Source organism: Nanorana parkeri, unplaced genomic scaffold (genome assembly GCF_000935625.1).
Source record: "Nanorana parkeri isolate BGI_ZX_2015 unplaced genomic scaffold, ASM93562v1 scaffold2616, whole genome shotgun sequence".
Lineage (NCBI taxonomy): Eukaryota > Metazoa > Chordata > Amphibia > Anura > Dicroglossidae > Nanorana > Nanorana parkeri.
The window spans coordinates 4,620-18,127 of NW_017308884.1; the positions used below are offsets into that span (position 1 = coordinate 4,620).

The 13,508-nt window shown below is 41.0% G+C and overlaps 1 protein-coding gene across 1 annotated transcript in view; it reads left to right on the plus strand.

Annotated features, from left to right (window-relative positions):
- Nucleotides 1-4,645: 4,645 nt before the first annotated feature.
- The window catches only part of ATF7IP (activating transcription factor 7 interacting protein), a gene marked incomplete at its 5' end in the record, with an annotated part of 57,630 nt that continues 48,767 nt past the window's right edge, over nt 4,646-13,508 (plus strand). The window contains 4 exons of the mRNA XM_018573920.1: nt 4,646-4,829; nt 5,858-5,992; nt 7,496-7,561; nt 8,586-8,674. Coding sequence (XP_018429422.1) covers nt 4,646-4,829; nt 5,858-5,992; nt 7,496-7,561; nt 8,586-8,674 — 474 coding nt within the window. The remainder of the gene's footprint in view (nt 4,830-5,857; nt 5,993-7,495; nt 7,562-8,585; nt 8,675-13,508) is intronic.

Consider the following 13,508-nt stretch of genomic DNA (forward strand, 5'->3'; position numbering starts at 1 on the left):
TGCAGCCCTGATCGAGTTATCACGATTACAATGCTTTCCAGGCTTGAATGGCAAATATTAAAGAAATGCATATGTTTTTATATATTTATTAATTATGCATTTCTTTAATTTTTGCAAAAGGTGAACTTTACCCTTTAACATTGGATGTGAGCCACATGGGTTTTACTTTTAGACTTTTAAAACGAATTGCTTGCAGGAATATATGTTGCAGTAGGTTTGTAAACAATTGAGTTGAAACATTCCCATTTCTGTTCTGTGCTTTTTGATGCCAATATTCCCTCCCAGTCTTAAGTCACTGCTACCCAGATGTTCTTTTATATGAAATGTGTAATGAACTCCACATTGTTTGAGATTACCAGTGATGTACATCACAGAATCATGCCTGTTTTTAATGCAGTGCTGTCTGAGTACTCGAACATCACTGCATCCAATATTGCGTTTCAGCCTTGAAAAATGTTCAGATTTTTCCAGATTCTTGGAACCTTTGATGATATGTACTGTAGATGTTGATATATTTAAAGTAAGGATGCACCGAGATTTCGGCCGCCAAAACATATCAGCTGAAAATGGTATTTTGAGCAAAATGGCGAAAAAATATTTAGCCTGAAATTGCGGTGCATCCGTGATTTCTCTCTTCCTCACTGGGCGCTGCAATGCTAGGAGTAGAGTGATGTGAGCGTCGTGCCACAGGAGGCCGTGTGAGGTTTGTGCGGGAGGAGAGCTCAGGATGGAGAGCGGTGTAGGGGAGGAGTCAGCTGTCAAAGGAGACCAAACTTTCCTCCCACACCGCCGACTCAGCCTCCTGTGACAGCGAGTCACGATGGAGAGCGGTTACAAGCAGTCAACGCTGACTGCTTGTAAATAATTGAGGACATAGTATGTTTACTGTGTCCCCACTTATGAATGAGCAGGAAGTGCTCTAAATCACTTCCTGTTCACTCATGATTGTGGACATGGTAAACATGCTATCTCCACAGGTTATGAATGGACAGGGGCACTCCTTATAGAGGCTTACTGCTCATTCATAACAGGGGTCTGTGTAGACCCCTGATATTTCCCAGAGCCCTGACAGTAAAGTAAAAAAATAACAATACATAATATAAAAATAAATATTAAAAAAAAAAAGTTAGAAAAAATAATTTTCGGTTTTGGCCTGACCATTATTTTTTTTGTTTTGTTTTGGTTGTTGCTTTTAAATGAGAACTATGAGATGAGTGCTTTTCACTCATCCTCATAGTTCTAGCCAACCTGTGACAATGAAACTGTCACAGGTCGGCTCAGTACCGGCGTTCGCTCACTTCTCGATCCTGTCACGGAAGACAGCCGTGCCGGGAGGGGCTGGATTCCCCCTCCCCGCTCCGATCCTCCTGCGCTGACTGGCGGAACGGATGGGCAGGGGGCGGGTACAGCTGGCTCTGCCTCTACATAGGCAGAGCCAGCTGTCGCTCACGCAGCTGGGCGGATCCAGACATAATTGTCGGGATCCGTTTCAGCTGCGGCGTCTCAGTATACTCGCGGTATGCTGAGCTTAGGGTGACGGTAGGACGCTAGTTTGTCCTCCCGTTACCCTTAGGAGAACTATGGGGAAAAGCCCTAACCCCATAGTTCTCCTTTAACTTTTATCCAAAGTCTTTGCAATTTTACATAGTGGAACGTTATTCTGATGATGTTGGACAATTTTTACATGCAGCTTTTCACAGATTGGGGAAGCCCATCTTCACTTCTGAGACACTCTGACTCTCTAAGATGCTTCTTTTTTTTATGTTTAAGCTTTAAGGTAATCTTTATTGAAATATTAAATCACATTTGGGGAGCATGCAGCACTTTTAGAAATGCAGACACAGCAAAATCAGATTCAACGTAAAGAACACAAACTGCAAGAAAAGGTAAAGAATGGTAATAATGTTCATGATTCATGTAAAGTAATATGACATGTAATTAGAGGTGCACCTAAATGAAAATTTCAAAACCAAAACAAAACTGAAATAAAAAAGTCAGGCCGAAACCGAAAATGTTGTTTGTTTTAACATTTTATTTTTTTTATATTCATTTTTTATTAAATATTTTTATTTTACTTTAATGGGCTTTGGGGAAATATTAGGGGTCTAAACAGACCCCTAATATTTCCCTTTTAAAATCGAAAAAGAGATTGAGGACACAGTCCTCAATCTTTTTTTCCTGCAGCCCCTGTTATAAATGAACATGAATCCTTTTGAGTGTTCTTGTTCATTCATAACATGAGGATATTGTGCGTTTACTATAACCACAACTATGAATGAACAGGAGGTGATGTAGATCATTCCCCATTCATTCATAATTGAGGATATAGTTAACATACCATGTCCTTAATTATGTACAAACACACTCAGGGATCACTGAGCGTTTGCACCCGTACGGGCTGTCTCCGCCCACACGCCGATCTGTGACAGTGGGCTGAGCGATGTGAGAGACGCTGGCCGCTCACAGCACTCTCCTCCCGCAGTGATCTGCCAACTGTCAGTTTCTCTCCTCCCCGCTTGGACACAGAGCAGCGCCCAGCAGGGAGGAGAGAATAGAACGTATGCACCGCTGTATCGGGGCAGAAAATGGCACTTTCGGCGTTATGCCAAAAGTGCAATTTACGGCCGATGTATCGGTGCATCCCTACATGTAATAATAATGCCCTGTTTCTGCTCTTAGAACTGTAAAAACAAATGGATATCTCATTGTATCTCTACTCTCATTGTATCTCTACTCTCATGTGTAGCTCTACTCTCATGTGTAGCTCTACTCTCATGTGTAGCTCTACTCTCATGTGTAGCTCTACTCTCATGTGTAGCTCTACTCTCATGTGTAGCTCTACTCTCATTTTGTAGCTCTACTCTCATTTTGTAGCTCTACTCTCATTTTGTAGCTCTACTCTCATTGTAATCCCCTTTAAAAAGTTGACAATTTGTATCCTCCAATATTTTTCTGGTGTAGCAGCACAGGGTGTTAACTGCAAAAAAAAAGACTCGTCTTGAGAATCTTGCTCTTTCCAAATTGTTTTGAAACTCCGCTCTTCTGTTTTAACAGGGAAAGTAATATCATGACCATGATAAATGCTCTATAGGAAGTCAAAAAACAGAAGGAGCCGATAGGTGATTCACCTGGGAGGATTGACCCAGCAATTAAATCTACTTTTGGAATGAATGACCCTTTAACATAATGCAAACCAGGGTCTTTTATAAAACTAGCTCATAAAATAAAGCAAATCTTGCTATTCAGCAGAACTACACAATGTTACTGATTTGCTTCCATAATTGTTAATTCTGCGTAATTGTGTGTTACGCATAAAACACCCTTTAGGAAAAAAATACTAAGATGCTTTTTTTCTTTTTTAATACGCAATCCTGTTACTGACCTGTTGCCAATTAACTTAGTTGCAACATGTTCTTCCAGCTCTTCCTTGTTAGCACCACTTTTGCCAGCTCTTTGTTGCCCTGTCCCAACTTTTTTGAGATGTGTTGCTACCATCAATTTCAAAATGACCTTATTTTTTTCTCACAATGGTAAATCTTCTTATTTTAAAAATGTCACATGATTTTCGATTGTTAATAAAATACAGGCAGTCCCCGGGTTACATACAAGTTAGGGACTTTAGGTTTGTACTTAAGTTGAATTTGTATGCAAGTCGGAACATTTTTTAAGTGTAACCTAGTTTTGGATAGCATAGGGAAGGGTTACAGATCTTTTGCTGTCCCTGTTGTTCAGAAGATTATAATACAATTAAAACAATTTTTTATTTAAAATGACACAGCAAAAAAAAATATTTTTTATTTTATAAACTTTTTTATTATTTATTTGCATTTTTAATTTTTATTTAACTTTTTTTTCTTTACACTTTTTTTTTAGTTTTTTTTTTTTTTTATTGTAATGCTGGGAGCAATAGCCAGCCTGCTATTGGATATTTCAAATTGCAATAACAGGCTGGCTATTGCATCTGCCTGCTGTCAGCAGAGGAGGCGCCTGAAGCAGAAAGTTCTCTTATCAGGTCCCCCCATGCTGATTGACAGCAGACAGTGTGCGGGTGCAATAGCCAGCGTACTATTGGCTATTGCATTTTACACTATCCAATAGCAGGCTGGGTATGGCTCCCAGCCTGCAATGAAGAGTAGGCAGGGGGGCGGGGCAGAGGAAGCCGGCACATCAGCGGAGGTACGTGGGGCATCGGCGGTATGCAGCGGTATGTGTCCCCGCTGCCTCCGCCAACACAGGCACGGAGAGCAGCGGGCATTTGAAAGGACACAGGCCGCTGCAGCCACAGTTCTCCTAAATGTACCGGCGGCTGCCGGTACATTTAGGAGAACTGTGGACCCCATTCGTAAGTACGGATTGTCTGTAAGTCGGATGTCCGTAACCCAGGGACTGCCTGTATGGGTTTATGAGATTTGCAAATCATTGCATTCTGTTTTTTGTAGATTTTACACAGCGTCCCGACTGTGGAAATTGGAGTTGTATATTTATATTCTAGAATACTGGGTGGTGTATGTATGTGTATATGAGGGTCCTCGATCTTGGGTATAATGGTGCTGTGTGGGCAGTTTAAAGAATGTGCATAGTCAAAGGTGTGGTGCGTGTTTTTTTTTTTGGTTTTTTTTTTTTCCTTCATCTGCATCAATACAAGCAAAAATCTGCATATTAATGGTTGGTTTTTGTGGATAGGTGAAGCACCTCATCGAAAACGTTCAAAGTCTGAAGACTTGGACAGTCAGAGCTCCAAGCGTAGACGCTTTGAAGGTGAAGAATATGAAGCAGAGCTTAAAGTTAAAATAACTGCAGGAGATGATCTCAACCAGAAGTTGCAAAAGGTATGAAGTTTCGATTTAACTGATAACAGTTATCTAAAGACCTATGCTTTAGATAACATCCTTAAACTTTACCTTGAGCTTTTCTTTATACTGATTGAAAATGCTTTGAAAAAGCCTCTAATGCATTGATAGTTTTTAGCGACCTTTGCTCAGTGATGTCTTAAGAAGAAATAATTTTTTAATAAATCTGTTCATAGAGCAGGGATTGTGTGCAATATACAGTATCTCCTAGCAAATAGATTCAGTCTAAATCTGATTGGTGAAATATTCATCAGTTTGTTCACTTTGTTCTTATACGTATTAAAGTTGATCCAGCATGAGATGTTTTTTTTTTCATGTTAAGTGAATGTTATAAGTGTAACACTTCTGGGTATATTTTGCCCCTCAGAGATTGCAGTACTCCCCTGACAATTACTTGTTCTGCTTCTTCTTTTCAAAAGAATGGTGCCATCTTTAGGGCAGCATCTTCTTCTGGAGCATTTATTGTGCCTGGGACTGCTTTCTGGATTTTCAGATCAGTTGGTTTGTTCTATATAGTCCGTTCCCTCTTTGGTCAGGTCTTCTGATTCAGACACTGCTGGACACTATTTAGGTACTTCTGTGCTTTCATCATCGAGATGAAAGTCGGGAGGTGTAGTTTGCTTCCTGTTGTAGGCACTACTGTTGGTCTCGGTATCCCCTGCCCTGAACCTTCCTCCCAGGGGCAATCTTCTGGAGGTTAGTTCTTTCTAACTTCCAAAATTTTATTTCCTGGACCTGTTTCAGGTGAAGGATGTTGATACATGTCTCACTGTACTTTCGGCGGGAGGAACAAACTAGTCTCCTGCTGCAGATATCCTCTAGCAAGAACAGGGCATGCTGGTAGAGTAGGTGTTATCCTGGGATGACATACAGATTTTTTGTTTGTTTGCATTGTTCAGGTTTTGTGGAGGTGGCAATTTTGTGGAAGTATAATACTTCCTGTGTCCCACTATGGACTCCAAGCAAAGGATTTTATGTTGAGAATAATTCTATTTTTTCATTTGTAGGTCATCCAGCGGATGTTTGAGGAGAAGCTAAGTGCCTTGCAGTGTGCAGACTTTGATAAAGCAATAGCAGACTTGAAAACACGAGTTGAAAAAATTGAATGCAAAAAACATGAGACTGTTCTGCATTCCATACAGGTAATGTGTTCTGCAATGTTCTGTTTAACCAGTTGTGCTACATGCTCAGAAAACATTTTCATTGAAGGACACAGGGCATGTGTAGAATGCCCTGTTTTTTTGCCCTGCTGCTACTAACCCCCCTCACCTCCGCCCCCACACTTGTAGATGATTGCGAGCTGTCAATTACTGTGTAAATACAGTACCTGTAGAGACTGCTGCTGTCATAAAATAGATGGTCTGACAGTGTGTATCAAAACTGTTGAGAAAGGTGACAGAGATGCAAAGTAATATCGTTAGGTTTATATCTAATCTGTTTCATTCTTCTACAGATCAAAGTGATGAGCTTCGATCTGCAAACATCAGTTAAAGTGACACTAAACTCAGGAGTTAAACCTTAAAAATGCATTTTGCGTGTTGTCGCGCTTACCTTTTGAGTGACAAAACGCCTAGGAGTGAACGGGGACTAAATTTTAAGGGTAAGTTTTTTTTTCGATGAGGGTGGGCGTTTTTAAGACGTCCTTCCCCGCCCCCACTCATGTGCGTCCCCCCGCGCGCGCACGAGTGGGAAAACTACAAAAAGTTTAAACGGCCACTGAGGGCTGTTTAAATATACAAGCATTCCAGCTTCTGTAGAGACGCCCGATTGCTTGTATATTGGGCGGGTGTGCGCCCCCTGTTCACACCTGAGCATTGTCACAAGCAGAAAAATGCCCGTTGCTGTCCCATAGACTTAAGTGGGAAACTTCGTGTGACAAAACGCTTTGAGCAACAAAACCCCTAAGGCCTTGTTCACACCAATCGCAGAGCAGTTGCAGAACGGATCAAAACTGCGTCCAATGTATTCCAATGGTATTTTTTGCTCCAGTTCACATTGCAGCGTGCAGGTCCAGAGCAGGTGAAAAAACTGCAGCAAGCCCTATTTTATAAAATATGGAATGCATAAAAACGCATCAAAAACGCATGCAAATGCCTGGAACGCACTGAAAGCCCATGTTAAACTAAAAAAACCAAAACTTTGTTTTACCACAAACGATCCAGAGCGCATCAAAAACGTGGCAAAAACATGCGGCACAACCCACTGCATTTGGTGTGAACAGAGCCTAAATTTTTTTTTTCATTTTTACTAATTTTGGTTAATTTCTGTAGTGTTTTAAAGAACAGAATGGGGGTGAGGGGTGGGCTTTTATTTAAAAAGGCTAAATTATAGAATAAGTAACCATTCATAGTAAAAAAAAAAAAGTCTCTTTGGCAAATAAATTTTGCAAGACAATATCGCCAAAACAAAGCCTTGTTTGTCCTAACAATAATGTATTTGTTATTCTCGCCCCTTCCTGCTGAGTGTATGCACATATGCACATATGCACATATTCTTGCTCACACAGGGCTTGGGAACAAAGTGCCTGGAAGCTAAGTGGCGTACACGGATGTGGTCCATCTTCTATGGAACCATGTATATGTGAATACATGTTTGTGCTATGCCGTCAGCATATAAAAGCATATTTTATTTTATTTTTTTTCTAGGCTAAAATTACAAGGCTGACAAAACGCTTTGGAGCTGCTAAGGAAGACCTCAAGAGGAGACCTGAGGTAATAGATATATCTGTAAAACCTACTGGGGGGAATTCATAAAAACTGGAGAAGTTGTCCATGCCAACTAATCAGCTTCTCTTTCATTTTCTACGCTTAACGCAACAAACTGAAACGTGACGCTGATTGGTTGCCATGGGCAACTGCTCCAGATTCTGTCTGCTCCTGTTTTTATGAATTCCCCCATTATGATCTTTTTCTTTACTAATTTACATGCAGTATAAGTACAGTATTTGTATATAGTTATGGCTGTGCTTTTCATTCTACCCTTAAGACACGTGGCGACTCCTTGAGTGTATGATGACAAAAGTTATTGCATGAGTTTTTGGGTGGTGTTTTTTTTTTTCTTTTTCATATAACACGGGAGAATAGTGAGCTCAGAGTGGAAATTTTTTTTAATTTGGAAGAGCTTTGTTTTATTTTAGATGTTGCATTCCAACATGGGAAAACATGTTTGCATACATTGTTAGTATATAATGGAAGTAAAAATGATATTTTTTTTACCCCATGCAGTGCAAAGCAGCAGATTCACTTTAATGCAGACCTCCACATATGCTTTTGATTCACTGCTGCTCCTTTTGGCTTGCCAGGAGAGGAAGGAAAGCTCTTGTGTAAGCTGAGTCACTAAAGTGGAAGCTTACTGGAGGGCTATGGACTCCCTCTGTGATGGTCCTGATTGGCCCAGTGCTGTCACATGAAGGGAGCCCCATGCTTCTATATACCTGGAGGTACTGGGTACTTCAGTTTCTAGCAGGGAAGCGAAGGAAAAGTAAGTGTATGCTGCTGGGGACTGTTGGATTAAAGCAAATCTGATGCGTTTGTCCTGAATAGGCAAAGCACAAGTTGTGCTAACACAATGATCTAATCTTAAAGCAAACAAAAATGTACAATTAGCATGACTGCAACATTTTCACACTTTTGAAAATAAAGAATAAGTGCAATGATTTTTAATTTTTCCATACCTGAAATATTTTGCTTCACTGGTCAATATTTAATGAAACATTTTCTTGCATATCGAATACAGCAAACCACAGTTAACCAGTCTGCATCACCAGGGAAGTCTGCAGTAACAGATTCCACTCCAAACTCTAACCTTAATTCAGTAGCTTACAGGTAAGCTGTGATGTAACAAGTTGAAAAATTTTAACTGTTGCAGTAATTGGTTCATTTATTTGTAGGAAAATACTAGTGTTTATATGAGTAAGATAGATGCACACAGATGGGTTGTTTTTTTTTCTCTCCCCATATTTTTTTCAGGCATTTTTAGTATCTTTAGCCTGTATTTTTACATTTTGACATGTATTGAGTGACTTTTATTTTATGGCTGCCTACATAGTATTGCCATTTTAAAAGTGTGCATTCACTACTTATCGGCTGTTAATCTGTACAGGCGGTCCCCGGGTAACATACAAGATAGGGACTTTAGGTTTGTACTTAAGTTGAACGTGTATGTAAGTCGGAACAGGTACATTGTTTAAGTGTAACTCCAGCCAAAAAAACTTTTTTAGTATTGGATAGCATAGGGGAAGGGTCACGGTTCTTTTGCTTGTCTGTTCCTGTTGTTCAGAAGATTATAATATAATTTAAAAAAAATCTTTATTTAAAATGACACAGCAAAAAAGGTTTTTTTTCTATTTTGAATTTTATTTTATAAACTTTATTTGTTATTATTTGTTTGCATTTTTAATTTTTATGTAACTTTTTCTTTACTTTTTTTTAATTTTTTGTATTTTAATGCTGGGAGCCATAGCCAGCCTGCTATTGGATATTTTAAAATGCAATAGCCAATAGCAGGCTGGCTATTGCATCTGCCTGCTGTCAGCAGAGGAGGGGCCTGAAGCAGAAAGTTCTCTATCAGGTCCCCCCATGCTGATTGACAGCAGACAGTGTGTGGGTGCAATAGCCAGCGTGCTATTGGCTATTGCATTTTACAATATCCAATAGCAGGCTGGGTATGGCTCCCAGCCTGCAATGAGGAGTAAGCAGGGGGGCTGGGCAGAGGAGCCGCGGCCGGACCAGGAGGCCGGAGGATCGTCCGGACCGGGGAAGCCGACAGAACGGCTGAAGAGGAAGCCGGCACATCAGCAGAGGTACGTGGGGCATCGGCGGTATGCAGCGGTCTGTGTCCCCACTGCCTCCGCCAACACATGCACGGAGAGCAGCAGGGATTTGAAAGGACACAGGCCGCTGCAGCCACAGTTCTCCTAAATGTACCGGCGGCTGCCGGTACATTTAGGCGAACTGTGGACCCAGTCCGTAAGTACGGATTGTGCGTAAGTCGGACGTCCGTAACCCGGGGACTGCCTGTATTTAATATTTTACAATGTTGGTACTGAAAGAGTGTATACAATACAATCAGCTGTAGCACCCCCTCAGATGGACCCTCTCAAAGCAGCACTTACCCTCCTTTGCCATATATTGATGTGTTGTAATGGCAAGAACTTAGGAGCGAAGAGAAAAAAAACATACTTTATTAGGAGAAAAAGTGTTAACTTGAAGATATGGATCAAAAGAGAAGGAAAGTAACAGTCTATATCTCAGTAGTGCAAATGTTTATTTAATCACATACAAAAAAACATTTTAGGTTTCAACATTGATGCATAGTTACATAGTGTCTTCTTTGAAAAACCTTGCCACTATATTCAGGCCTTCAGCACATCTACTTTAGGCCTGGTTCACACCTGGGCGTTTTACAGTGCGTTCCTACGCGCTGTAAAACGCTCAACATATGAAAACCAATGATTGCCTATGGGCATGGTTCCCACCTGGGCGTTTTACAGCGCGTAGGAACGTGCTGCAAAACGTGCTGCAAAGTGTACATGTCCTACCTTGTCCGCGATCCCCGATGTGGCTGCCGGGTTCCGTCCCTTGCGACCGGCCGCGTCGCAGGGGGCGGAGCCAGCGGGAAGTTTAAAAGTGAAAAACTAAAAATGTATATATTTTTTTTTTTAAATGGAGAAAAAAATCATACCGCCAGTGAAACGCGCGTTTCACTGAACGGAAAAACGAGCTGAAAAAATACGCTCAGGTGTGAACCAAGCCTTACAGTTTTAACCCTCTGCGCATGACCCGGTTTTCAGTCTTCTCGCACATCCTGAAATGCACCTTGACTAAAGGACCCCCCTGCCCCTTCCGAAACTATATTTTCTGAGTGCAGAGAACACGAGAAGTAAAAAGATTGTTACATCAACTTTTTATGTCCTGCAATATGGGATGTTTTAAGAAATCAATCTTTTCAGTAAGAAATACATACCTCCTTTTTAGTGCACCAAAGCACAATATAATCTTCAACTTTTCTGTTGACTTTAAAAAATGTGACTGGTCAATGAATACTCCATAGTCATTGCCTCAATCATATGTACATAAGAAAACAAAAAAAACTATGATGTTCAAAACTGTAAATGGGTAATATATTAAAAACTTTTACTGCATATCACTTAGACTTTAATGATGACCCTAAAATATTCTCTGCCACATGTGGTATAGGTGACTGCTAAAGGGTGCAAAGATAACACTCCATTTGTCGTGGTGACCATTGTCACTGAGACTTAAAATTAGGGAAAATCATACATTTTGAAAAACTGGAATAGAGGTTAAGACTTCTGGTGATAATTGTGAGTGGATTTCCCTCACTTTGGAGAGATTTCTGGTTGTGGACAGGACAGGAAGTAAATTGTATCTCCCTAATGGGGAACAGATGGAAAACAAATGTCACATGGGATCTCCAGCTTAGTGAGAAGCCGGGTTGGCACAAAGCAATACAGAGGTGGGGGGAACCTATTGCTGACAGACTGGTAGCCAAACCTTTTAAACTAGCTTATAGCTACCATTAGACAATGGGGTTTTCAGCCTATTCTGCATCATTTTGTTTGGTGATTGTAGGGTTGAAATAAAAATATTAATAAAAATATTAACAAATAATTATTCTGAACCGCAAGCAGAGACCACTACTTCCACGCATGGGGCAACCTTTTTTCTTTTTATGTCTCTGGAGCTTGCTAGAAGTAGACGGGTCTCTCTGTGGCTGCTTTCTAGAGAAAACTGTTACAAGATGCGTACCATTTGATGCACCTAGAATATAGCTAGATGTGTGCTGAAAGCAATTGGGTCTTAACCCTTTTACTGCCACCACTGTAAGTTTTATGGCACATTGGTAATGGGATGTAAACTAGCACACTCCCTTAAAAGCAGGCATCAACTTGTTTTTACTGTTTTCTGCTGTTCACATTTCTTTTTTTGCACTCTACCTCTGGGGTTATCATACATGGTTACCTCTAAATTAATGACCTGTAAAGGTTTTTAACCCTATGGACAATTTTTAAATATTTGGTTTCCATTTATGCAGCTTCCACAGTCTTATCTTTATATTTAACAGAATTTAAACTATAGATGTGATAAACCATTTAACATAAATTGCAACTGCCTTCATTTTATTCTAAAGGACCTTTGCTTCAGAAAGTGTATATTGTTTTAAAGCTGAAGTTTAATCTTGTATTGCTTTCCCTGGCTCCTCCTTTCTTTCTCATCAACATGCTAATGAATGTATTAAATAAGAGTTTCTGTTTTCATTACATATATATTTTAGACCCAGTGACCACCAGGTCCTTGTGCTTCTCTATGCAGTGCAAGAAGATCATGGCAGGTGGGAGTGCTGTACTTAAGCTTCCTGAAAAGAGGAAGCTGTGGTAGCACCCATGTGATACAGAGTTTCCATGATTAAAAGAACCGAAAGCCAATGAACTAATGTAAGGGGAGGGCCAGTAAGACTGGGGAGGAAAGTGCTAAATGATGTTGCATGTCTTCCAGCCAGTAAATGAGGCAAGTGCTTTCTGACTTGCTGCTCCTAATGCACACTGTGAGAAGCTTACAGTGTGTCGGAGCCTGTACAGCTGTGGAAGATGGAAGGTAAGGCCGAAGTTCAGCTTCAAGTACATTTTCATGCAAAATAAATTTACATTCTAGCATGTGTGGGAAAATGGGAGGAGGCAGAATTTCTTTTGTGCGTTTTTTTTAGATAACTTGTGACCTGGGAGTCGAAAATAAATACAGAATAGTAAAAACTATAAACATCAGTTTTTAAGACCTCTGGGAAAAATTCTTAGCTCTTGCAGTGCCGGGATAGCTCGACTGCAAATTAAGTGCTCGCTTTCCTCTAGGGAGTTAAATAATAGTTATACTCACCCAAACCTAATAGCCGGCTGGCTGTTAGAGTGCTTCTTCCAGCCTGTCTCCTCCTCCACTTTAGCGATGGTATGTCCCCTAGAGTCTTCGCATCCAATACAGTGTATTGGACATGATGACTCAAGGATACTTGGACCTAGTGATGCAACGATACCAGTATTGGTGCCGATACTGAGCATTTGCACGAGTACACGTACTCTGTAAATGCTCCCAAAACCAATACCTGCGTTAGGCACCTCTGTTTGGTGTTGACATCACTGAGCAAGGAGGTTCCAAATGGAAAGAACGCACCTCTTTACAGGCACCTCACTTCCTGGAGATGGGACACGTTGCAGCGACTTCACTTCCTGCAGACAAGATGTGTCGCCATAGAGACGGTACAGACAGAGATCCTGGAGAAATGGAAGCAGATGGGCTGCTACCTGGGATGGAAAAGCTGTCCTGCTCTGGTGTGGGGCTGAGCCTAGAACACAGCGCTGCCCTGCGGACATAGCTACTGCTCCTTACTGGAACAGGAAGCTGTCCAGGGTCCTGTTCTGGGGGAAGATTCTTGGGGTCCAGGCAACTTTTATATCTGCTGGGGCACTGAGGAGGAAGAGGGCAAGGAAGTGGGGGGAGGAATACTTTCTACAGGTGAGGGGCCGCTATAGCTTATATATACCCCCTATATATACACACACCTCACTGTACATTACTGGGAGGGGGAGGAGGACCTGCTACAGGTGAGAGACCCTAAAGATTAAATAACTCCCCGCACAACCCCCCC